The sequence below is a fragment of the Narcine bancroftii genome, chromosome 1 (genome assembly GCF_036971445.1).
Source record: "Narcine bancroftii isolate sNarBan1 chromosome 1, sNarBan1.hap1, whole genome shotgun sequence".
In the NCBI taxonomy this organism is placed as follows: domain Eukaryota; kingdom Metazoa; phylum Chordata; class Chondrichthyes; order Torpediniformes; family Narcinidae; genus Narcine; species Narcine bancroftii.
Genome location: NC_091469.1, coordinates 66708236 through 66734914, shown reverse-complemented (window position 1 = coordinate 66734914; position 26679 = coordinate 66708236). Strand labels below are relative to the sequence as shown.

General features: G+C 41.3%; 1 protein-coding gene and 1 long non-coding RNA gene across 2 annotated transcripts in view; one reads left to right on the top strand and one right to left on the bottom strand.

The window, feature by feature from the left end:
* Positions 1-3566, bottom strand: part of LOC138759142 (uncharacterized) — a 74269-nt gene extending 70703 nt beyond the window's left edge. Inside the window, exon 1 of the long non-coding RNA XR_011354641.1 lies at positions 3510-3566. This is a non-coding gene — a long non-coding RNA (uncharacterized lncRNA). The remainder of the gene's footprint in view (positions 1-3509) is intronic.
* sass6 (SAS-6 centriolar assembly protein) overlaps positions 2685-26679 on the top strand; it is a 90032-nt gene continuing 66037 nt past the window's right edge. The window contains exons 1-2 of the mRNA XM_069929084.1: positions 2685-3014; positions 24808-24868. Coding sequence (XP_069785185.1) covers positions 2950-3014; positions 24808-24868 — 126 coding nt within the window. The 5' untranslated portion in view covers positions 2685-2949. The remainder of the gene's footprint in view (positions 3015-24807; positions 24869-26679) is intronic.

The following is a 26679-nucleotide window of genomic DNA, read 5'->3' as shown; positions in this document are numbered from 1 at the left end:
CTTCCGTTAAACTAGTGTCAAATCGTTATGTGTGGCATGGTCTAAAGAGAGATATCTCCCTGTGGGCCAAAACTAGTCTTCAGTGCCAAAAAGCTAAAATTCACAGACACATGCGTGTACCACCTGAAAGATTCTCCACAGTGGATGCAAAATTTCAGCATGTCCACGTGGATGTAGTTGGACCTTTGCCGGTCTGTCAAGGGATGAAATATTTATTTACTGTTATTGACCATTTTAGTCGTTAGCCGGAAGCAATCCCTATGCAGGCAGCAGACACGGAGACGTGTGCACGGACCTTTATTTTTAATTGGGTTGCACGATTTGGTGTACCTAGTCACATCACTTCAGATAGAGGTATGCAGTTTACTTCCCACCTGTGGACATGGATTTCAAACTTCTGTGGAAGTAAATTACACCACACAATCACCTATCATCCTCAATCAAATGGACTCGTGGAACAGTTCCATAGGCATTTAAAGTCGGCACTTAAGGCAAGAAGGTGTAGTATTTACATTGGACGTAGGGAGCCAAGAGTGTATGTTCACAAATGAACGACTGAAACCGGCACACACTGACCTTTCAAGACCAAGCTCGTCATCTCTGAAACATCCCAGAGGACGTCCCAGGCTGAAATACCAGCAGGAACCTGCGACTGGCAGCCACGATTCTGGGGGGGGGGGAAATGATGTAGCGGGAGCCCCACACACACAACAGTTAAGCAAGTGCATTACCAGAGTGCATAGCCTCCAACGATGTCCCAGTTTTCCAGCTACAAGCCAGGCACCAGCAATTAGGAAAAGCACACGAATAAGAACCCGCACTTTTTATGACACCCGATACCCGACGCTGGAAAGTGACATCACTACCGCATCTCAGAAGGCTCAGCGTGAAGCGCACAGAGGGAACTATAAAAGCTGTGGTTAAACACAGTAAAGGTACTGACTCCTGACTCTCCAGTCTCCAGTGTCATTTATTGTCACTTGCATAAGGTAGTGCCATCAGATAGGCCACTACAATTGTCAATTTACATTTGATTGGAGAAGCCACCAGCATAATCAAATGGAATCTGGTCCCACATCTACATGTGAAAGAAAAGCATCCATTCTTTTCATTGATGTTGCCTGATCAGGTAAATATCTCTTGTAGACAAAGTATTTATTTAGTTGGTCCAGTGATAACCACCCATGATATTGATGGTGGAGAAACTTTAATGGGTTATGAGAAATGAAGAAGGAAGGTGATGCTGTTAAAATGAAATGAAGTGAGCAGGAAGGGACTAGATTTGAGCAGAAGATTTGCTGCCAAACATTTGGGCTGAATGCCCACACATCTTTGCTGTAACTTCAATATAATTCAATAAAGCTAGAAGAGACATACCATTGAGGCTAGATCCAGAACCCTGGCTTATCTTTTACACTGATAACAGATGTCATGTTACGAGTTAGAAAGTAGTTGAGTCAGTGAGAATAATACCTCATGGAAACATCCACCCAGGGTTTATCATTGAACAAGAGCTCCAGGGTGGGGGGGGGGGGGGGGGGGGGGGAACATGGGGAGAGGGGAGCAGAGAGAGAGGAAGGGACGTGAAGCGGGGAGAGAGGTGAAGCACAGAGCAAGGGAGGGATGCGCTGGGCTCCAGTGACCCTGCATCGAACCAACATGACTAGGGGCAAGCGAGGGCACTTGCAACCCCCCCACCACCACCCGCTCCCTTGGGGAACTGCTATCTGTTACCCTCCCTGAGCCCCTCACTCTCCAGACAGCACCTCGATCACTCTGGTTGTCACATGTTGATCAGGGTACTCTGCAAATGCTGCCTGGGCTGAGGAGCAGACTATACATGCATCCCAGACTGAGAGGCAATTTCAAACCAGAGTTGGTGAGGATAAAACCGTATAGAGCACGGAGAGGGAGGGAGTTGCCTAGCCCCAACAGCACTAAACTGCAACACTTGCGTCAATGTGGAAACATACGGACGCTGCCACCGAGATTACTCAAACTCAAAAGCTGGACTGTCTGGCCTAAAACTGGATGTCTGGCCACCCTGACTGTGCCTCTCTGAGGTCTGTGCTCTAGGCGGTTGCCTAGTTTGCATAATGGTAGAGCATGCCCTGGATATAGATACCAAAAGAATTGCACCACCAGGTTCAGGAAGAGCTGCTACCCCTCCACCATCAGACAATGACAAATTCAATCATGGACTCATTTAAGGACTGTATTGAATTTTTAAAAATTCCTTTTGCATTGCAGTCAATTTGTTAGCATTTCTTTATCTGTTTACATTTTTTAATTTTGTTTACCTGTGTACACTGTGTGCAGTTTTATTGAACTATCAAGAAGTGGTAATTCTGTGCTACCTCACCTGCGGGAAAAAGAACCTCAGGGTTGTACGTGATGCCCTGTCCTGTAAATACTCTTGACAATAAATGTGAAATCTAAATTTAATCTAAAAGTACACAGTCACAGGGAGAAGATGCAGATCCACACAAACACCAGAAGTTGACCCAAGTTGCAAAGGTAACAGGGCCCACAACCTCTGTTCTATCATGTATTCCCAATCCTACCTCCAGTCCATTGACGACGGAATGGGTGCTGGACAGAAATGCTGGGTCATCCGGGACCGGAGGGGGCAGCAACGAGTTTATTTTTTTTTGTTTGTGGTGGTGGTTCGCTCTTGTCTGCACAGCCGAGCTGATCGTTGGCAAAATTGTGAAGGTGGCGGGAAAGCGGCCGGGAACCGGTAACCCGTGGCAACTGGGAGAGGGAGCGGTCCGGAGCGGTGGGCCCAGCCCCGCTCTACCTGCCCCGCTCTACCTGCCCCGAGCCTTGAGAGCCATGCGGCACCCCTGAGCTCGCCGCTCCTGTCGCTAGGGTTGTTGGCTGCGGCTGCCATGAGGTGAAACCAGGTGCAGGACCACCCCCCCCCCCACCCCCAACTCCCAGCGCACGATGGCCGAGGAGCTGTTCTGTCAAAACGCCGCCGTCCTGGTGAAGTGCAAGGACTGCGAGGACAGGTGAGGAGCGGCTGGCTGCTCCGCTGTCGGCCCCAGGCCGGCGGCCTGAGTCTGCCAGCCCTGGCTGGAAGACTCCCGGGCACTCGTGGGTGACCGGCGGGCTGGGTGGTGGAGACTGAGGGCGGAAGGGCAGGCTGTGAATCTATCAGACTTAATGGACACGAACGAGTCACGAAATTCGCTGTGCAAACTTTGATATGAACCACTTAGCAATGAATAGAAATAGTGCATGAAAAGCCAAAGTCAGGCAGGGTCGTGTTTCATTGATTATTCCGGAATCTGATGGCGGGGGGTGGGGGGGAAGAAGCTCTTCTTGTGATGCTGAGTGCTCTTTAGGCTCCTGTACCTTTTATCCCAACGGTAGCGGAGGGAGGAGGGCATGGCCTGGGTGATGGGACCCTTTGAAGACAGAGGCTGCTTTAAGACACTGAAATCTGGTGCCTGTCATATCGCAGGCTGAGTTTGTTATTGTCCTGAGTGTTGGCGCTTCCATACCAGGCAGTGATGTAACCAGCCAGTGTGCTCTCCATGGTATACTTATTTCTGAGAACCTTTGGTGACGTACTGAAACTCCTCAAACACCTCACAAAGTATAACTGCTGATGAGCCTTCTCTGTTATTGCATCACCATGAAGGTTCCAGGACAGATCCTTGGAATTTGAAGTTCTTGACCCTCTCTGCAACTGAGCCCTCGACGAGAACTGCCTGTCCCGCATCGGACTTGTCAGCCACAAACGAGCCTGCAGCTGACGTGGACATTTACCCCCTCCATAAATCTTCGTCCGCGAAGCCAAGCCAAAGATTGCCTATACTAGAAGGACAGTTAATTTATGGCCATAGGAACATAGGAAGTAGGAACAGGAGTAGGCCAAATATGGCCCATCGAGCCTGCTCCGCCATTCAATAAGATCATGGCTGATCTAATTTATGACCTAACGCCACCTACCTGCCTTCTCCCCATATCGCCTAATTCCTCTATCATGTAAAAATTTATCTAACCTAATTTTAAATACGTTTAATGAAGCAGCCTCAACCACTTCCCTGGATAGAGAATTCCAATCATTCACTACTCTCTGGGAAAAACTATTTTTCCTCATCTCTGTCCTAAATCTACTCCCCCGAATCCTGAGACTGTGACCTCTCATTTTAGTTTCCCCGGCCACCTCAAAAAACCTTCCTACATCTATCCTATCCATACCCTTCATAATCCTATATGTTTCTATAAGATCTCTCATTCTTCTGAACTCGAGCAAATACAATCCTAGACAATTTAATCTTTCATCATAAGTCAACCCCGTCATCCCAGGGATCAACCTAGTAAAGACCGTCTCCAAAGCCAGTATATCCTTCCTCAAATATGGAGACCAGAACTGGACACAGTACTCCAGGTGCAGTCTCACCAGTACCTTATACAGTTGCAACATTACCTCCCTACTCCTGAATTCAATTCCTCTAGCGATGAAGGCCAACATTCCATTTGCCTTCTTAATAACCTGCTGCACCTGCGACCTAACTTTTTGCGATTCATGCACAAGCACTCCCAAGGCCCTCTGCACAACAGCATGCTGTAGTTTTTCACCCTTTAAATAATATTCATCTCTTATTTTTCTTGCCAAAGTGGATAACCTCACACTTACTAACACTTACTCCATCTGCCAGACCTTTGCCCACTCATCCAGCTTAACTATATCCCTCTGCAGACTCTCCACATCCTCATTACAATTTGCTCTTCCACTCAATTTGGTGTCATCCGCAAACTTGGCTACACCACATTTTGTCCCCTCCTCCAAGTCATCAATGTAAATGATGAACAGTTGTGGGCCTAGCACCGACCCTGCGGCACCCCACTTACCACTCTCTGTCAACCTGAAAAACTCCCACTTATCCCGACTCTCTGCCTCCTGTCAGACAACCAATTTTCGATCCATGGCAATATACTTCCCTGGACTCCACTTTCCTGTAACTTACTGATAAGTCTCTTGTGCGGCACCTTATCAAACGCTTTCTGGAAATCCAAATATACAACATCAACCTGTTCCCCTCTATCCACTTCATCCATTATATCCTCAAAGAATCCTAACAAGTTTGTCAAACAAGATCTTCCCTTTCTAAAACCATGCTGCGTCTGCCTGATTGAACGCTTACATTCCAAAAGTTTCACTATTTCATCTTTAATGACGGCTTCAAGCATTTTTCCAACTACAGACGTCAAGCTAATTGGCTGATAATTTCCAGTCTTCTGTCTACATCCCTTCTTAAAAAGTGGTCTGCCAGGACCTGGCCAGAATCCAAGGAATTTTGGTATATGACCACCAATGCATCAACTATAACTTCTGCCATTTCCTTCAGAACCCTTGGATGCATATCATCAGGACCAGGTGATTTGTCTGGCTTTAGTCCCATTAGTTTCTCCATCACTACTTCCTTTGTAACAACTATTTTATCAAGGCCCTCCCCAACATTTGCATCCTTAACTCCGCACTTGGGCAAGCTGGACGTGTCTTCCACCGTGAAGACTGACACACAATATATGTTCAATGCCTCGGCCATTTCCTCATTTTTTGCTACCAGTTTTCCTTTCTCATTCTCCACCCTCTTCCGTTTTATATATTTATAAAATTTTTTGCTTTCTGTTTTTATATTTTGTGCCAATTTACTTTCATAATCCTTTTTCCCATTTCTTATTACCCGCTTTGTAACCCCTTGTTGTCTCTTAACGTTTTCCCAATCTTCCAGTTTCCCACTCCTCTGTGCAGCTTTGTACACCAGCACCTTCAATTTTATACTCTTTTATTTCCTTTGTTAACCACGGTTGATTTTTCCCTCCCTTGCTGCCCTTTTTCCTGACCGAAATATATTTTTGTTGAGCATTACAAAATATTTCTTTGAAAATCTTCCACTGTTCCTCAACTGTTTCATCAATTAGCCTGTGCTCCCAGTCCACTCTGCCCAATTCCTCCCTCATCCTATGGTAGTCACCCCTGTTTAAGCATAATATATTAGTTTTAGATCTAACTATCTCCCCTTCCATCTGAATGAGAAATTCAATCATACTATGATCGCTATTTCCCAGATGGTCTCTGACTATTACATCATTTACTCTACCTATCTCATTGCACAACACTAGATCCAGGAGAGCATTTTCTCTTGTGCGTTCCTTAACATGCTGCTCAAGAAAGCTATTGCGGATGCATTCTATGAAGTCCTCTTCCAGACTACCACGATCAACTTGATTTTCCCAATCTATGTGGAAGTTAAAGTCCCCCATGACTACTGCCGTATCATTATTGCATGCCTCATTTATCTCTCTATTTATTTCCTGTACCACTAAACTATTGTTATTTGGTGGGCGATAGATAACACCCACCAATAATTTTTTACCTTTGTTATTCTTTATCTCTACCCAAATGGACTCAACATTATGCTCTTTAGATCTTATATCATCCCTCACTATTGCCTGGAGCTCATCTTTGATTAAGAGTGCAATTCCACCGCCCTTAACATCCTGTCTATCTCTTTGCACCACCTGATACCCTTGAAAGTTTAATTCCCATTTAGGGTCACCTTGAAGCCATGTTTCTGTGATGGCTACCAAATGGGTACCGATTTGCGCTTCAAGTTCACTAACCTTATTTCTAATACTGCGGGCATTCAGATAAAGTGCCCTTATGCTCTTTGTCCTTTTGATATCTAGTGACTTCTGTAACCTTTTCTTTTGATTTTTCTGCCCACTATTTTTCTTTGTAATTTTCTTAACACTATCATTGACCTGAAAACTCACTGTACCATCTGATTTTTTTTTTTTACTTTCTCCTCCCAACATTAATTTTCCTATTTTACTTTTCTTGGCCATTTCTTTATCTTCCCTACCCTTTTCCCTATCACTCTGGTTCCCATACCCCTGCCAAATTAATTTAAACTTTGCCCCACTGCTGTACCAAACATACTTGCCAAAATGTTGACATGCTTAATCCATGCTTAATGTACTAGCCATTACATTCTTTGAATTTTCAGTTGGTATTTGAGTGTGCTATTTTAGCACCAGAAACAGTAATAATAAATGGCTAATTTTCAGGAACTGCAGAATGTTACAAATGAAGGTTGCCAGCACAAACAATTGAGCCATAGTTAATAGATATGGCTGAACATAATGTATTTAATTTTGCTAACAATACAAAGCCAGACAACTAAGCCATGAGGTGGATGCAAAGCAGCTAGTTATTGGATGAAAGGGTTGCAGAGGGAGTATAATATCCAACCTGCTTTTCTACCCAATGAGTAACTGTCTCAAGAAGACCAATGATTCGTTAAAAAGAATTTCTCTTCAATTAAAAGATGTTGACAACATCTAATCACATTGTGATTTATTTTTCACTGTAAATGCATTATCTCTATTAAAAGTACACTTTTATCTTTCATTTATTGAAAGTTTACAACTACAATCTTTAATTTTCTGGAGATGGTTTTTGAATCTAGAGATTCCTGGAAAATCTCTCAAATTTTTTCTCTAGCATCTTCTTTAATCCTATCAGTTCCAAGGATTTGGTAGCTTTTGAACCTCTAGATCACACATGTCAAACTCTGGCCCGCGGGCCAAATTTGGCCCGCGATATAATTATATTTGGCCCGCAAGATCATATTAAATATATATTAGAGTTGGCCCGCTGGCCGCCGCGCCAGTATAGCGCATGCACACTGAAGGTGAAAATGAAGACGCCGGAGGTGTGGAGGGATCTCAGAGTCCCGAATCCCGGGGATCGGAGCGCCGCACTCAGCCCACCCAGCTCCCGGACACACAGACGCGGCTGGAGTTGGGGACCATCCTCGCTGGGTCTGCGGTTCAGTGGCGACGCCGGACCGAATGTCTTGTTGGCGATGCCTTCCCCCTCGCTCCGTGCGCGGCGGACCCTGCCTCCCCCTCCTTTTGTTGGAGACGAGCCTGGCGCCGTGAGATCGCAGTTTAATGCCTCTCCAACCATGGGAGGGGGGTGGGAGCAACGCGCTCTTCTCAACCAATTCCTCCACCGCCCCGGACACCGGCGTTTCAATGGGGGGTTCGGGTGCCTTCGTCAGGCGACCAACCTGTTGGTCCAAGACAAGGGGAGAGCGTACAAACTTCACACAGACAGCACCTGAACTCGGGTGAACGTGGAGCTGCGACCCCACATTCCACATCAGGACTGTGTGTAAGATTGGGAACAGTGAGACGGAAGCTTATTTTGTTCCTGTGATTTAAGCCTTTCTTGGGGTGGGGGGGGGGGTCCTTCTCTGACCACTTGCCTAACAATTAACCTAATCAGATGTGGAGTTACCACAATACAACAGTTCTCAACCTTTTTCTTTCTACTCGCGTCCCAGTGCCATTGGTGCTCTATGATTAGTAAGGGATTGCTTAAGGTGATCTGTGGGTAGAAAGAAAAAGTTTGAAGACCACTGCTTTAATCATCCCTCATTGACTCGTCATGTGCACGGTTTCAGACGCTAAAGGAAATGGGCCAATGACAATGAAAGAGTTTATCCAAAACTATTATTAAACATTTATTTTAATAAGGAAAAGTTTAACATTACATATGTTGAAAGAAGAGAAAACATGCAGATGTTGTTGAAAATTTTCAATAAATATTTAGTTCGGCCCTCGACTTAGTCCAAGTTTTTAATTTTGGCCCTCCGTGAATTTGAGTTTGACACCCCTGCTCTAGATTTTGTAACTGCTGTTGTTAAAATTTAGAACTATAGATCATTACAGTACAGAAAACAAGCCCTTCTAGTCTAGTCCCACTGACCTGCACCTAGTCCATAGCCCTCCATACCCCTCCCATCCATATACCTGTCCAAGTTTTTCTAAAATGTTAAAATTTAGCTTGCATTCACCATCTCAGCTGGCAGCTCATTTCACACTCACTCTACTCTGTGCGAAGATGTTCGCCTGAAACTTTTCCCCTTTCATCCTTGACCCATGTCCTTTGGTTTGTATCTCACCTCAGTGGAAAAAAGCCTACTTGCTTTTACTCTGTCCATATCCCTCATAATTTTGTATACCTCCATCAAATCTCCCCTCATTCTTCTATGCTCCAGGGAATAAAGTACTAATCTGTTATGCTGTCTCTGTAACTCACTTCCTAAAGTCCTGGCAACATCCTAGTAAATTTGCACTCTTTCAATCTTATTGATATCTTTAGTTAGGTAGGTATAGTTAGATGACCAAAACTGTACACAATACTCCACATTTGGCCTCACTAATGTCTTGTACAACTTTACCATAACATCCCAACTCCTTTACTCAATACTTTGATTTATGAAGGCCAATATGCCAGAAGCTCTCTTTACAACCCTATCCATCTGTGATGCCACTTTCAGGGAATTATGTATAGTAGAACCCTGTTATAATGCAATAGTTTAGGTCCAAAAAAAACAAATCGCAAAAAAAGTAGGGTCATGCTCAATCAGGGTTCATGAAATAGTGTTTTCAAAAAAAAAAATCAAGAATACATGTACAATACCTGTATTTGCAATCATCTTTTTATTTCTTACAATCATCATTTTATTTAAAAAAAAGCAATCAAGTGTTAGTTGCTTGAAAGCAGCATGCTGCTGGCTGTGAGCATCATCTTTGCTAGACATTGAGCTGTCTTGGATCATCTTGTAGCAGAGGCCTGTTTTGCTACAGTTGTACTCTTGTTCTTTAATGAAGCCACCTTATTCTAAGAGAGCTTTTAGTTCTGCCGGGTATTCGCTGGTGGCACTGTCGGTTGAGCAACTTTCTCCGCACACTAACACTTGAAGAATCCCATATTGGCATTTAAACTGGTCTAGCCATCCATTGCTAGCAATGATCTGTGAGGTTTCTCCATTGATCAGCTTATCAAACTTCTCGGCTTGAGCTTTGGCAATAGGCCAGGAAATTGGAAGGCCTTCTGAGCATGCTTGAATGAACCACTCATACAGGGAGTCATTGAGGCTAATATCTTTGTCTGTCATCATGCGTTTGGCCTTTAGTCCCACCTCTTCCTCAACTTTCCAAAGTGATGCACATGTAACTTATCTTCCTGAGATTTCTAGCCACCAAGTGTTGGTTCAGGTATGCCAAGGTCACGTGCAACTTGAGTTTGACTTTTATTCTTCATCCTGTCAAATGAGTGAAGCTTATCTTTCACAGAAAATGATTTTCATTTTCTAACAATGCGTTCCATTTGAAAAAAAATTCAATTCTGGAAAGAGCAAAAAAAGCGTCCGATGGCTCATCGTGTTGTATCCAAATTTGCATTTAATTGAGGTTCCACTGTATCTGTAATCCCAGATCACTTTGTCCTACTGCACTCCTTAGTGCCCTTCCACTTACTGTTCTACCTTGGTTTGTTCTTCCAAAATTCAACACCTCACAGTTGTCTGCATTAAATTCTATCTGGCATTTTTAAGTCCATTTATCCAGCTGGTCCAGATCCCTTTACAAGCTTTGAAGCTTTCCTCGCTGGTCTCAACGCCTCCAATCTTTGTGTCATTTTCAAATTTGCTGATCTAATTTACCATATTATCATCCAGACCATTGATATAGATGACAAACAACAATGGTCCCAGCACTGATCCCTGAGGACATTACTAGTCACAGGCCTCCAGTCTGAGAAGCAGTCATTCACCATCACTCTCTGGTTTCTCCAGTATAGCCAATGTTGAATTTAGTCTACTACCTCTCTCAGAATACCTAGTGTCTGAGTCTTCATGACCTACCTTCCATGTGGGACCTTGTAAAAGTCCTTACTAAAGTCCATGTAGACATCATTAACAGCCTTTCCTTCATCAACTTTCCTGGTAACCTTTAAAAAAAAAACTCTAAGATTGGTTAAACATGACCTAATTTGCACAAAGCCATATTAACTATCCCTATCAGACCTTGGCTGTTATAATACAGATATCCCCCACTATCCAAAAGAAGAGAGTTGCTATGAAACCTTTCATGAGCTGAAATGGCATAAAGCGAAGAAGCGATTACCATTAATTTATATGGGAAAAATTTTTGAACATTCCCATACCACTGCCTCATGCTCTCCTGACAGCTCGCTATCAGTCCCCACACTGATCCCACTGCCTCGTGCTCTCCCGACAGTTCACTATCAATCCCCATACTGATCCCACTGCCCTGCACTCTCCCAATAGCCCGCTGATCACTATTTTCACTTTTTGCCTTTTCGTAAAAGTGAAAAATTCTCCGGCTTTCTTTCGGTTAGTGATTAAAAAGTAGAGGTAAAAGCAAATTGGCGTAAAGTGAACTTTCGTAAAGCGGGGTGATACCTGTACTTTATATCTCTAATGCAATCTCTTCGAACACCTTCCAATAATTTACCTACTACTGATGTCAGGCTTAGGATTTTCTTTCACGTTGTCTGCCAAAGCAACCTTGTGCCTTCTTTTAGCTCTCCTGATTTCCTTGTTTTTTCTTGCATTTTTTATACTCCTCATGCACCTCATTAGCCTATACCTGTTATGCACCTTAATTAGATCCAAATATCCCTCAAAAACCAAGGATCCCAATGCCTATTTAATCCTGACAGGAACATACAAACTGTACTCTTAAAATTTTGCCTTTGAAGGCCTTCCACCTACCGAACACGTCCTTGCCAGAAAACAACTTCTCACAATCCACGCTTTCCAGATTCTTTCTCATTTTCTCAAAATTGGCTTTTCTCCAATTTAGAATCTTAACCTGAGGACCAGACCAAACCTATCCTTATTCCATAATTAACTTTAAATTAATGGCATTCTCATCACTGGACCCAAAATGTTTCACTACACATACTTCTGTCACCTGTCCAGACTCAATCCCTAATAGGAGATCCAGTATTGCAACCTCTCTGGTTGGTAGCTCTCTCTGTTGATTGAGAAAACTTTGCTGAACACATTTGATAAGCCAAGTATCAGCCCTTTTGAAGTATGGAATCCCCGTCAGTGTGAAAAGTTAAATTCTCCAACTATCACAATTTTGTTTCTTGAAACTGTCTGCTAACTCTATGGATTTTATTAGGCAGTGTATAATACAACCCTATTACTGTAGTCATAACCTTTCCTGTTCCTCATTTCCACCCATATAGCCTCAGTAGATGATCCATCTCTCCTGTCCTGCCTGAGCACGGCTGTGATATTTTCCCTGACTAGCAATACCACTCCTCCCCCTTTCATCCCTCCTGCTCTATCACATCTGAAACGATGGAACCTCAGAACAATGATAGAACCAATGGCACTTCTGTCATTAGTTTATTGGATTCCTGTAATTTCCAGTACATTCTTTGTATTTTGCTTTTGGTGAAAAGCACTATTTATTTAATATCTTTGCCACTTAGTTGATATTCCATTATATTTGTAATTTCTTTAAATTCGTTCTATAACAGAAGCACTTGTGCTTTCTTTTGCATGCTTGTTAAAACTCTCACAATCAGTCTGTGATTATCTTCAGATATATTGTTTTCTTCACCTCTTCTTCAATTTCTTGACTATTCTGTTTGCTATTATTGGAGCCTAATCTGGTAGTACCTTCTGATCAACTATGGTTATGCCATTTACATAAGTGATTGTAAAGAAGTGTTTACTTAAGAATTGTGAATTTTTTGAATGCTTGTCATTGCTTTTCCATAATCATTTAATAAAATATAATAGTACAATTTCTGGCACAGCTAAATCAACTTAAAGTATAGTACAACTCCAATTAGCCAAAATCAGATTCTCCAAAATCCTCAGTTATATAAACTATAAATGAGCATATCCAATATAAATCAGAAATCCTCATTTATCTGAAAGTTTTTTGGAGCCGAACTGACTGGGGACCTTGGATTCACAGCCAGGAGTGGGACTCTCGGGTTCCCAGCATGAGCAGGGCTTTGGTGGGTGATTGTTGATGCATCGAATAACCAGACAACACAAAGTGGCAACCTCTGACAAATGCTTCACTGTTAAATTCAACAGAAGCCCCTGGAAATGGTGTCCGCCACCAGCCCAGCTCCATCTCCTTTTTTAACTAGCACGCTTCGCGGGGACTGGCGCATGTGCAATAGCGTCATAGCGAGTACAATGGCTTCAGTGGGTGCAGACAGCCAATAGAAGCGGCTGTCTACATCCCCTTTCTTGGGCAATCCCCTTCATGTACCACAATCCATGCAGTCAGCCCAGTTTAATCCCGATATTTTGGGTTGGACTTACAAGTGCTGCTTTGAGTGCTTCAGCTTGAAAGGATACGCCATCCGTGGTCTCGGGGTTGCGGCCATTTGTTTCATGGGTCGTTACTGAGGGAGCTCTACCTTCCCTGGGTTCATGTTCCAGATCCTGGTTTATAGTTTCATCAGGAATGGTTCGGGATGGGAGTGGCTCCTTTATGGGTAGGATGTGTCAGCGGTTTCTCCAATACACTACCTGGTCTGACCTGGGCTCCTGACAGCTCCTTTTGATTATGCCTATAGCCCATATGGTTGTAGCCCTGTGGAGTCTGCATCATTGACTTGCCCTTCTGCACGAGCGGTTGGCTGTTTCTATCGTATCTTTTCTGCATTAGCCTCCTGATCAGCAGTTGGGATTTAGCTGAGGCTCCAAGAGACTCCTTGCCACAGGCAGAGTCATCCGTGTCTATCTGGACATGAGTCTTTGCGCCGGAGTGGCGTCGCTGGGGATGTTCCTTAGGTTCAGCGGGTTTAGGAACACATCTGTATTTTCCCTGTGGGACTTCTCCATGAGTTGCTTCACGCTCCTCACACCTCTTTCAGCCAACCTGTTCAACTATTATAGGTGGGTACTCTGGGCTGCTAGTGGTGTGGTAGAAATCCCATGTTGTTGCAAAGTGTCTGAATTTCTCACTGGTGAACAAGGTGCCATTGTCCGATAGCAGAGTGTGGGGGGGCCCCATGCACTGAAAAATGTCTTTTTAACTTGATAATGATTGACGACGGGGTAACGTTGAGTAAAAGATCTAACTCAAACCATCCAGAGAATGAATCGACAAGAACCAAATACTGTTGACTGTGCCGTTCAAAGATGTTAGTTGCCACAGTTGACCAGGGGAGGTACAGCACTGCTGGACCTGCAGCAGCTCTTTCTTTTGGTGTGATCTGGTGCTATTGCACACCGAGCAAGCTTGTACCTCCTGGTCTCTGTTCTTGGTCATCCCTGGCCAAAACACTGTCTCCAGCCCTGTGTTTGGTTGCTTCTGCACATGGATGCCCTCTGTGCAGGATGTTGACATAAATGTTTTGCAGTGAACTCTGAACTACTGCTCTCAGGCCTTTCATTATGATTCCATCATCGATGAGTAATTCATCCCAGAAAGTGAAGTAGGGTTGCACTTCAGGTGATAGACTGCACTGCTTGTCAGGCCAGCCGCCCTTGATAAAACTGCTCAGGGTCCTCAAAGTTGTATCATCAGCTGTGTGCTGTCTCATTTTATCCAACCAGGAGGAGGAGATGTGCATTTTCTGGGAGCACGAGATAGTGCATCGGCTAAATGCATTTCTTTTCTGCACTTGTAAACTAAAATCACGTTGTATTTCTGAAGCCTGAGCGTCATTCTCTATGCTTAAAAAGCCTTACCTTGTTGTATGTTGTTGTTTAAACACTGTTACAGGTGATTTGTTGTTGTTTTTACTGGGCTATTTTAAAATAAAATGACCTGTTCTCAGAAAAAAAACAGTTTATCTGAAATACCCCCGGTCCTGACCATTTTGGATAATCAGAGTTGCACTAAATAAGAATTTATGGTACAGCAACATTTTATGTTCAAATTTGTTATTAAGAGAGGAATGAATATTTTCTCAGCTGTCATTTCTTCTTCATTGAAGAATGAAAGAAGATTACAAGAGATGATTAGAAACTACACTTAAGTATGTGTACACAAGTGTATTCTGGATATCGTGCATTTGCACTGGAGCTTGGAATTGGGAACAGGCTGGAGTCAGCTCTTGTTCTTATTACTGCGCACCTGTCTCCTGATTGCACTTGGGAGATGAGGACTTTCCATAATGTCTTTGATTATGAGAGACTTGTAGAAACAATGAAAAAGGATTTAAGTGCTGAGGTTGTGGGATGCAGTGCCATGATATCTTGTGCTTCTCTTGGGACAATTGTGGAATGGAAGCTTCTGTTATTGAGAGCTGCTTATTCAAAAATATGAATGAGGTTGAAAGATTGAATCAATTACAATCTGGCCAATAAAATATGGATTGGTATAATACATCCAAATAAAAGCATGCTTTAAGGAGAGTGGATATGTGTTTACGTACAATACATATTGAACACTTGGTGTTAATTACTCTTTTTTAAAAAAAGGAAGCTGAACATAGGTTATGTATTTATATAGGTGAAAGATGGAATATTTGTCATTCTGTCTTTTCCTTCATACATTCTTTTTTTTTAAATTTTTTTATTTTTCACACCATAAATCAAATTATATCACATGATATACACTTTTTCTTTTTCACACATATACAGTGACTTTTTCTCCCCCCACCCTCCCTCCTCCCAAGCCACCCCCCCACCCCCCCCTCTTTTAGGTATACAATCTAGGTTGCATTAAGCCAGTCAGACAATGTTGTCATTCAACAAAAATACACCAGAAATTCTACTGAGTCCATTCTTTTCTTTCCTTCTCCTTCCATCAACTTAGGTAATGTTTGTCCCCAGTAGGTTTTCACTATTGTATTTAATGTAAGGCTCCCATACTTGTTCGAATATTTCAATATTATTTCTTAAACTATATGTTATTTTTTCTAATGGAATACATTTATTCATTTCTATATACCATAGTTGTATTTTCAAATTATCTTCCAATTTCCATTCTTGACGACAATTATGATCTGGCATAGAGACAATTTGCTTCCGAGTATTTATCAATCTCTTTTGGCATGATATTAAAACATGTAAAAGAAATGAACAAATTGCTGGGGGAGCGGAAGAAGTGAGGAAAGAGAAGCACTTAGTGCCATTACACCACCAGTGACCTGGGTTCAAATCTGGCACTGTAAGAAGTTTGTATGTTTTCCCTGTGTTTGGATGGGTTTCCTCCCACCCTTCAAAAACTTATGGGGATTATAGGTGATTGGTATATTTGGGGGACATGGGCTTGTCACCCAGAATTTCCTGTTACCATTCTGTACATCTAAATTACATTTCTAGGCTTCATTTTAGAATTATAAATTCATAAAGAGCCATACTTATCGCATTGCTGGCCTTCTTAGTTACATAGTAAAATCCCAATCTCTTCAGTCAAATGGAGATTGAATTCCTCATCACATGCAACTTCTCATGGACCTTCCCACCTTCCTAAAGGTGGTGACCAATGCTAGATGCATTTCTCCAAGCTGTGGGCTAACCTATGCTTCATAAAAGCTTAATTAATTTGATCAGTTCTACTTCATCCAACTGTAATATTACTTTTTACTTTCGGCTAATATTGCTTGATTTACTCAACATTTCTTACATCCCCAACCTGCATTTCACACCATTTTCTCTCTCAAAATGCACTTGTTAATTTATCTACCGGATGGGTTTTCCATAGCTTTCAAGGCAATTTGGGCCTCACCCTATCAGTGATTACTTTTTCCTTTCCATCTCTTATACCATTATCTCTGCAAAATTGATATAGATTGTCTATTTTCAAGTTCTGACTGAAATTTTAACTTGGTTTATCTTTCTGCAAATGCTTTTTGTTTTTATTTATGCTAACCTTACTGCTTTTACCTCTTTTTATGCAACTCAGGATCTAATGTGCATTACTAATCACTTTCACGATCGCTTCTGCCACTTTCAAAGGTTTAGGTGCTTACTTAGCCAAATGTCTGTATTACTGTGCATCCTTTAGTACTGTGTTTTATCCTGTGTTGTCCTTTGTTATTTCTACCAAAAAGCACAGCATACACTTAGTAAACTTGCTGCCCAATCTGCCAGACTTTCTATATCCTGTTGCAGTCTATTGCTAACTTCCTCATTTGTTTGCTATGCCACCATGTTTTTCCTGTCCCCTGAAAATTTTACCCCACAAACCCATGTACAAGTCACTGAAAGGTATTGGATAAATAATCCTGATCTGAGCACTGATAGCTAAAACACAATGCTCTCAGTGATCCTCCAGTGTGATAAGTAACTACTTTTAATTTCCCTGATTTCACATATATATTTTCATCTACTTTGGAGTTCAATCTGTCACTTTATTTTTCTAAATTTCATTGTAAATGGATTTCCTTGGCATAGTTAATGTAGCAGTTAGCGCAATACAGTTACATTGCCAGCGACCCAGTTTTTGTCTACTTTTATATATCTCAGCAATTATGTGTTTACTGATAAGCTGCAGAAGTGACTGATTTGATAATGATGAGTTTATTGTCATATACATAGTACGTGTGTGCTGAAATTCTTACTACAGTCGAACAGGCATTTGTAATTAAACTATAATAGTAAACTAATTTAATATTTCTAGCTATAAGATTGTTATAAATAGTCACAGTAATCTGAGTACACAAAATAGTGATTTGCAATAATATTGCATTTAGTCAATAAATAATGTACCAAGGGGAGGCTGTTGAAATGAAACTGTTCTTAAAACTAGAGATGCTGTTTTTCAGGCCTTTGTACCTTGTGCCCAAAGGTGATAGTATAGGTTGTGATTGAGGTGCCGAAGGTGTCCCTTGAGACGTTGAATGCTTCGTTGAGACAGCATCTTGCATGGATATCTGCAGTGGATGGGATTTCCGAGCCTGTGGTGGATGTGGCTGTGTTACTACCTTCTGCAGCCTTCTGCGTTTCTGAGCAGTTGGATTCCCAAACCACGCTGTGATTCAGTCAGTCAGTACACAATCCGCAGTGTATCTAGAAGTTTGGAAGAGTATCTGACCCCATGCCAAATCTCCTCAGAAAATAGACACATGGATGTGCTGCCTTTGTTTGCCTCAATGTGCTGTCTCCAGGAAAGATTTTCTGAAATCTGGACTCTCAGGAATTTGAAGGTTCTGACTCCCTATTGTATACTATATGGCTTGTCTACCAGACCTGTTAGTCCTAGTCTTTGTGGACTTAATAACCATGGAATATCTGGTTGTTGCCCAGTAACTTGCGCATCCTTTCTTCCCACCCCAACCCCCCACTCTTTGCACATTCCGGAGAGATTTTTTACTCATTAAGCTGCTTTTGTTGTTTCCACTGAACTGAACAAAGTCAGCATAATGCCAGGTCAGTGCGTCTTTTTTACACAGCAAGCCGGCATTCCGGGAGCAAAAGAAGTGGGATGTGGAGCACCACAGAGTTGGCATCTATTGTCACATATAACATACCATATATGACGGCATGTTAGTCCCACTTTTCTCCCTAAAAAAGGCACAATAATAATCCCCCAGGTCTTGTGTGCAAAGTTGAAATTAAGGTAATAATGGTGAGTAACGCTGACAGTGATCATTGTCACTGCATGGCTCACTGGTGTAGCGGGCCGAACGACCGCGGAAGTAAACTGGCTGAATCGCCACAACATGCGGCCGGTCCAAGATAGCGCAGGCTCCCCTTCGCAGTCTAAGGAGCCTCCACTTCCTCATCGCGGCCTGCTGGCCAGAGAGTGACACCGCAGTGTGATGATGTCACTTCCAGAAGCCAGCGGGTACATCTCTGGAAGTGGGCGGGCCAGCGCGGAGACGCAGCGAATTCAAACCAATAAAGTCATTCTTTGGTTCACCCTCGCGCTATGTGGATGTCTCTTTACTCGGTAACATTGACGCAGCAGTCGCTACACTAGCATCACCGCTGTCAGTCCCCACACTGGTCATTGGTTTGTTGAGAGAGTGTCAGCTTTGAGAGAGATAAACATTACTTTTTTTTTAATTATTTATAGTTTTGTATACAGTGCAATATAATATAGAATTGTATCCAAATGAAACTTACAATTATCAAAATAGAATTTAAAAAATAAATGGTTGTACTGTACATAAAGGTGAGAAGAGAGAAAAAAGTGCAAAAGAAAAAAAGAATACAGATTATATGTGCAAAGCTACTGTGATAAATACATCCATCCCCCACCCTCCCAAAAAGAAAGACAGGATATTAATAAAATAGTAGAATTAAACCAACATGATAAGGTTCAACCATTAAGATTTTTTTTAAAAAAGAAAAGTGATGATGGGGTGTGCAAGAGAAAACATTAGATATCCAAACCCATAATATCTAAATATGGTTTCCATATTTTTAAGTATGTATCACACCCATTTCCAATATTATGTCACCTTTTCTAAGGGAATACAATTTTGCATCTCCCTCTTCCAACAATCAATTTTAAGACCGGATTCAGATTTTCATGTAATTGCTATACACCTCCTGGCCACCGCCAATGCGACTTTTAAAAAAAATTAATTGATATTTTGACAACTTCAATTGGGGCTCCAAATCATATACATTTCCCAAAAGAAAAAAAACTCAGGCGTTAATGGTAAACGTATTTTTATGGTTTTTTTTTTCCAAAAACTTGCCCACATCTTTCCAAAATGATGTCATCTTTGTACATGACCAGGTAGAATGTATAAATGTCCCAATTTCTGTGCCTCATCTAATCATAAATTTGGATTACATTTATTTAGTTTATGTGGCATTAAATATAATTCATGAATAAATTTATAATTAACTAATCTATAGTGAACATTAATTATTATCCCTCATACTGTCCCAACAAATGTCAGACCAGCAAAAAGGATCAATTTCAGTTCCCAAATCCGATTCCCATCTTTCTTTTGATTTATTCAAATCTGGTTTTGGAGATTCCTCCTGAAGTAGAAGATATAGTTTAGAAATAAGTTTCTTTGTAATTCCCTCATGTATCACAATCTCCAATCCAGTAATCTGCGGCAAAGTTAGTTGTGGGCCCAATGTGTCCCTTAAAAACAATCTAAGGTGAAGATGGCGGAAGAACGTATTTTGTGAAATCCCAAGTTTATTTTTAATTTGATCCAAAAATTACTTTTATTTACACACAATTAATAGAAGAGCGTGGGAAAATTGTAGCGGAAATAAAACATGCACACAATTTATTAAAGAGCATGGGAAATATGTGCATAATTTAATAAAACATGCGTGCATAATTTATAAAAGAGCCTGGGAAAATCTACTGTAATTATTGATCTATAGCAATGGATTTCAAACTTTTTCTTTCCACTCACATACCACCTTAAGTATTCCCTATGCCATAGATGCTCTGTGATTAGTAAGGGATTACTTAAGGTGGTGTTTGAATGGGTGAAAACATTGAGAACCATTGCTCTAGACCCAATTGTTACTGAAATATTTTGCTTGAGAGAAATTGTCATTGGTCCATTTCCTTTGGAGTTATGAAGCCATGCACATAACTAGTTAATTAGGTACGATTAAAATAGTGGTTTTCAAACTTTTTCTTTCCACTCTCATACCACCTTAAGTAATCCTTTACTAATCACTGCTATCTATCATTGGGGGCTGGTGGCAGGCTGTGGGGGGGGGGGGTGGGGGTGGGGAGGGGAGTGGCAGTGGGCTTCAGACTGTTCAAACTGAAGACAAAGCCAAAGGTCAGCACAAGGTAACTTGACACACCTGGGGACAGCTGAGAGTGGGATGGTGGGATCATTGTGGGGGCTGGTCTTTTTCCACAATGGCACTCCATAACACTAATCTCCTCTCCCTTAATATCTGAAGGTCTGTCAGTGACTGTCTTGAATATATTCAGTAACTGAGCATTCACACCCTCCTCTGTTGAGTTCCAGATTCAGTACCTTTTGATATGTACATTTTATCTTATTCATGAATGATCAAGCCCCATTTTGAAAGACCAACAACCACCGTGCACATCTGTCCTGTCAGCAACACATCAGTGCCTCATCCACCTAATGAAATGGTGAGTCTAGTAGAGGATGGATCACTATTTCATCCCCAGCTCCTGTCATTTCATCTACAGCTCATTTCAGACTTCTGCATTTGTGGGATCATGCATAGACATCAGAGCTGAGCTAAAACCCAAGTCAGGTATTCTCTAGTGAACTACTTGCTGTCAGCCAGATCAATTCTTCCTTTTACCTTTACTGTGTAATTGTTTGCTGCTGGGCGAGAGAGGGACAGCGGTATTATTAAAAGATTTTTCCTGTTGTCCTACTTGCATATTTTGTTCTAGTTTTAAATGCTTACCTTTAAATACACTTTTAAAAAAAAAATACGGTACACAAACACATCCTTTCCTGAGTTGGTCCCAGATTGGCCTTCTACACAGATGGTGTTCTGGGGCTGACACTGGAGGAGCTGCCGGAGAAAAGCCGGGACTGGAATTACTCCACCATTCTGTGTCGGTGTTTTTTAGACAGCAGGCATAGCATAAAAAAGCTGCAATGAAGCAGCTGTGTAAAGATTAAGGACATTATGGAAAGGAAACAAGTTGATTTAAAACAAAATTGTTTTGACATTGCACGAGATTAGAGTTATGTGTTCTGTGCATATCGTCCGTCGTTTTGGTTCAATAACTAGCCCATCCTGCAGTGGGTAATCTAAATTTGAATATTTGTTACTGGAAAGTGCATAAGGATGTATAATGGCCTTTCATCTCAGTTTCAACTCCAAGTTCAAAGGTTGGAAGGATCTATTGCAGTGGCTTCAAACTGCCCCCTAAACTCACATTCCACCTGAAGCAATCCCTATACCATTAGTGTTCTGTGATTAGTAAGGGAGAAAAGGTTGAGAATCACTGCTCGAGACCCAATTATTACTGAAATATTTTGCTTGAGAAAATTTGTCATTGGCCCATTTACTCCAGTAACCCCCTCAAGTAAGAGTTCTGACATTTTTAAAGTAAAATTTAAAATTTAGACATACAGCACTGTAACAGGCTATTTCAGCCCATGATTCCATTCTGCCAAATTTACACCCAATGAACCTATTCCCCCAGTATGTTTTGAAAGGTGGGAGGTAACCAGAGCCCCCGTAGAAAATTTACGCAGACATAGAGAGAACCTACAAACTCCTAACAGACAGCTCAGGTTTTAAATCCCGGTCCCGATCTCTGGCGCTATAAAGGCATTGTGCTAACCACTATGTCAACCTGATACTGGAACAAGTAAGCATTCTGATGTATATTGGAACAGGTAAATAAATAAATAGATGCAGCGGACAAATCATCAAGTTTGGTGGATCAGTGGAGGGGACATTCCTTAAAATAAGACATTAAAACCAGGTTCCTTTTGTGAAGGGATAATTTCAAATAACTGTATATCCCTCAATCTCCACAGAAATATCTTTGGATAATTTACCAGTTTGGCTGTGAATTTGATTACTATGGGGTCTGGTGTCATGAGCTATAAAAAATTATGTCAAAAGCTGTTTATTTGTTCCAAATCATTAAGGATTTAAAAAAGAATCTAATTGCAAATTCCATTTTACTGGTACAAAAGGGATATGTGCTTAGACTTTTTTTAAAATAACCATGGTTATTTTAGACCTTTATAAGTTTCTAGTTATTAGTTTCATTGTAGCTGACTACCTTTATTGATAAATCTGGAAGCTAATTCCTTTCATGTTGAAAGCTCAGATTTATTGTCAGAGTACAAACATGACATCATGTACAACCCTGAGATTCTTTTTCCTGGCAGAATTTCTACTTGGGAGTAGTGCAAAAAAACTGTACTCAAAAAAAAAGTACACAAAAGAGAGTAAGTAAAAGGAAGTGCAAACAAACTGCAATTCCAAAATAAATATTCTTTACAAGAGCCTAAATTAGTCGCTGATTGAGTTTGTTGTTAGGAATCTGATGGTGGAGGGGTAATAGCAGCTGTTCTTGAACCTAGTGGTGGGAGTCTTGTGACATGTGCAGCTCTTTCCCAATGGCAACAGCGAGAACAGAGCATGTCCTGGGTGGTGTGGATCATGGATGATTGTTGCTGCTTTCTAATGGCAGCATTTCATGTAGATTTTTCGCAATGCTGGGGATAGTTTTGCCTGAGATCACCACCCTTTGCAGGGCTTTTTGTTCAGAGGTATTGGTGCCCTGTTATGAGTCCAGAGGACCCCAAAACCCAGCAACAATAGATATTCACCAAGACAAATGGTAACTTAAACAAAAGGTGCTTTTAATTATCTTTAAACATGAAAGCAGAATCACACTTTAACTTATCACTATCGACTTAACTAACCTAACTTAATCCCCTTCTAATTTTAAGCACACATGTATGTAATATGTGTGTGTAAGTTCAGAAAAGTTCTTTGATTCACAGTCCAATCTCACTTCCCATTCCTCCAAGTTCCTCCTGGCTGTAGGCAATTCTTATACTGTGCACAGAATTTAACATTTATGAAGTTCACCAGGCTTTGGTGCTTGAAAGGTACATGGTTAACACTCAGGAAGGTTCTTATAGGTTTTCAGAGAGATTTGTTGTACGCTGACACCCACAACTGATTTACTTCCATCAGTCACCACAGAGTGTCTTTTTGTTTCTGTTATTCCAAGTGAAACATTAGACAGCCAGTCCTCTCCTCTTGCATGAATCACAAGGGCTTTGACTAGGCTGAACTAAGCACTCACAACCCATCTTCCAAATTGGGTTTTCCACAAGCTTGACAGCTTGTCCTGTTCCAGTTCCAGTTGCTGCTGCTGACTGTAAAACTGTAGAACTGATCTCTGTGTGTGTCTCACACAGAGAGAAAGTCTGTTTGACTCTCTCTGCTTGCAAAACCACATGACCCTCTTAAGTTCCACTCCAGACAGAATGCGGCTCTGACAAGTTCTTTCATCTGTTGCCTTTTTGTAAACAACATTCCATTAGTCGTCTCTTGGGCATTCTCCAGAACTTTTGCAAAGACTGTTGACTCCAACAAGTCTAGTATGAGCAGAGCTCCAGTATTTTAAACAAGATCTGTTTTAAAGTGTTTGTATGTGACCTACACTAAAAACACTGCCCCAATTTATCTCCCAAAAACACATCTATATTCTGTCACAGGCCTGATTTGTTCTGTCCCTTCATTTTCTTTGCATTTCATTTATTTCCTGGTTAAATTTCTCATTTTTGTTTCATCCCTGCATTTAATTTTTCATATTCCCAGTGCTATTTTGAGGCTTTTTTAAACTCTCTGTGTCACCCTCACCTTTCCTTTATTGAGTCAGCTGTGGAATTTTGCTGATTTTTGAAATTTTACTCATGATACTCTAATGTTAGAATAAACATTACTCAAACTAAAGCTGCATTGGTATCTAAGGCCATCAATAGGGAGAATTGTGAAGAGTCTGAAGGATGTGAGTTCTGTTGAGTAGTATTGAGATGGGAGCAACAAAGGAAGTATAGTAAAACCCCTGTTATCTGAAACCTCAAGCAACAGGCAAAAAAACCCCTCAAAAATTAGATTTTAAAAATACAGGCTTAAAATTGGCGCACCTTGCCATTACTTTACCACTCATGCAACATGCAATCTGAAGCAGCTTGAAAATTCACTTATCTGGCATCTACCAATCCCCATATGTTCCGGATACCAGAAGTTTTACTGTATATCACATGTCCACTTGCACTGTTTAAATTGGGCAATTGTTTATTCTGGTCACATGCAAGATATAACACTGAGGATTCTGTTGGCAAGATTATTGTAGACTTTTTGCAAAAGAAGAGTACTATTTTCCTTTGGAAATTATAATATTCCTTTGGGGTCCAATCAAGTTATTCGCCTGCAATGAGGAAAGAAAAATACCAACACTCTTTCTGCAATAATTTTCTCAAAATAATGTATCAATTCAGATAATTACTGGAGTTGAGTCTGTACATTTAACTTGTTCTAATCGTTTGGTCTTTTATTGCAGGAGGGAAAATGTTCGACTAACAGTAGGATGGTTGTCCAGTTCTAATGCAGTTCACAAGAAGGTACAGCAAATTACTAAACTTTGCCCTTAAGTTCCCTTTGCAATAAACTTTATTGATTTTGCAACTATTCTGCTTTGATATTTAATTTGCTTGCCATCTACTTACTTAAATATAACGTCTTTTGATGTATAAAACATTTAGAGGAATGCATTATTAAACCTATGTAGTTTATTCTATAATAATTAGATCTAATCCAGCAGAAAGGCATAAATGTATTATGAAAAGCTTTATCGTTTAACTCAAAATGTTTTCAAGTGAGGGATGAGGGGACGGTGGGGTGATGGAAGAGGATTTGTTTAGGATAAGAACTTCAGGCTTTATGGTCGACCTTGCTGAGAGTGTTGTAGGAGAAGAGATTGGAATAGAAATTGCAGAAAATGAAGTAGTCAATGAAACGGTAATTATTTTGTGAGCAGACAGTTGGGGAAAAAATGCTTAGTAATGGGTTGGTATCCCAAGCTGTGGTGTTACAGTGCAGGATCATCATTAAGATGGGGAGAGAAGGAGGATTTAAATACTATTTTAATTTATATTAAGAAGGTCAAGATGATTATGTAGAAGATAGTGCCAACATATTTTATCTACATTAGCTGCGGGGGGTGGGGGGGGTTGGGGGAAAGGGCCTCGATGTCAGCACTAGCTCTCATTTTAGCCAAACTATTCTGCTACAGCTATGATGTGAGGATGTAAGTGGGTAATTTATTTACTGTTGACAAAAAAAATAACTGGCCAACTGCTTGTCTTGTGGGCTTCCTGTCAATTGAAGGAAGTTGCAAGTCTTGTATATTATAAATCAATCAAAATCAGAATTTATTGTCATGCCCAAATCACAAAATTTTATGTTTTGTGAAAGCACCATATAGTGCAAACATTCATATTATAAATCATCTTACAACAATAAATATTTTTTTTAAAAGTGCACAAAAAGTAAGGCAGTGTCTTTGGTTCATTGATTATTCAGGAATCTGTTGACAGCGGGGAAGAAGCTGTCCTTGTGCTGCTGAGTGCTTGTCTTTAGGCTCCTATACCTTTTTCCCCAATGGTAGCAGAGTGAAGAGGGTATGGCCTGGGTGGTGGGGGTCTTTGAGGATAGAGATTGCTTTTTTATGATACTGCCTTGTGTAGATGTCCTCAATGGAGTGAAGGCTGGTGCCTATGATGTTGCAGGGCAAGTTAACAACTCTCTGGAGTTTTTCTTGTCCTGAGTTTTGGTGCCTCCATTACCAGACAGTGATGCAGCCAGCCAGAATGCTTTCCATGGTACACCTGTAGATGTTTTTGAGAGTCTTTGGTGACATATCTAATCTCCTCAAACACCTCACAAAGTATAGTCACTGGCAAGTCTTCTTTGTGATTGTGTCAATGTGGAGGCTCCAGGACAGAACCTCTGAGATGTTGACACCAGAAATTTGAAGTTCTTTACCTCTTCATTACTGAGCCCTCGATGAGGACTGGGTCGTGTTCCCCTGACTTCTTCCTGAAGTCCACAATCATCTCCTTGGTTTTGAAAGCGTTGAGTGCAAGGTTGTTGATGCGAGACCAGTCAAAGAGCTGACCTATCTTCCTCCTGTATGTTTCTTCATTGCCGTTCGCGATTCTGCCGACACCTGTGGTGTCATCAGCAAGTTTGTAGATAGTATTGGAATTGTGCTTGACCACATAGTCATGAGTCATAATGAGTAGAGCAGTGGGTTAAGCACACATCCTTGGGGTGTGCCTGTATTGATGATCAGTGAGGAAGACGCATTGTTTCCAATTTGTACTGACTATGGTCTTCTGATGTGAGAAAGTCAAGGATCCAGTTGCAGTGT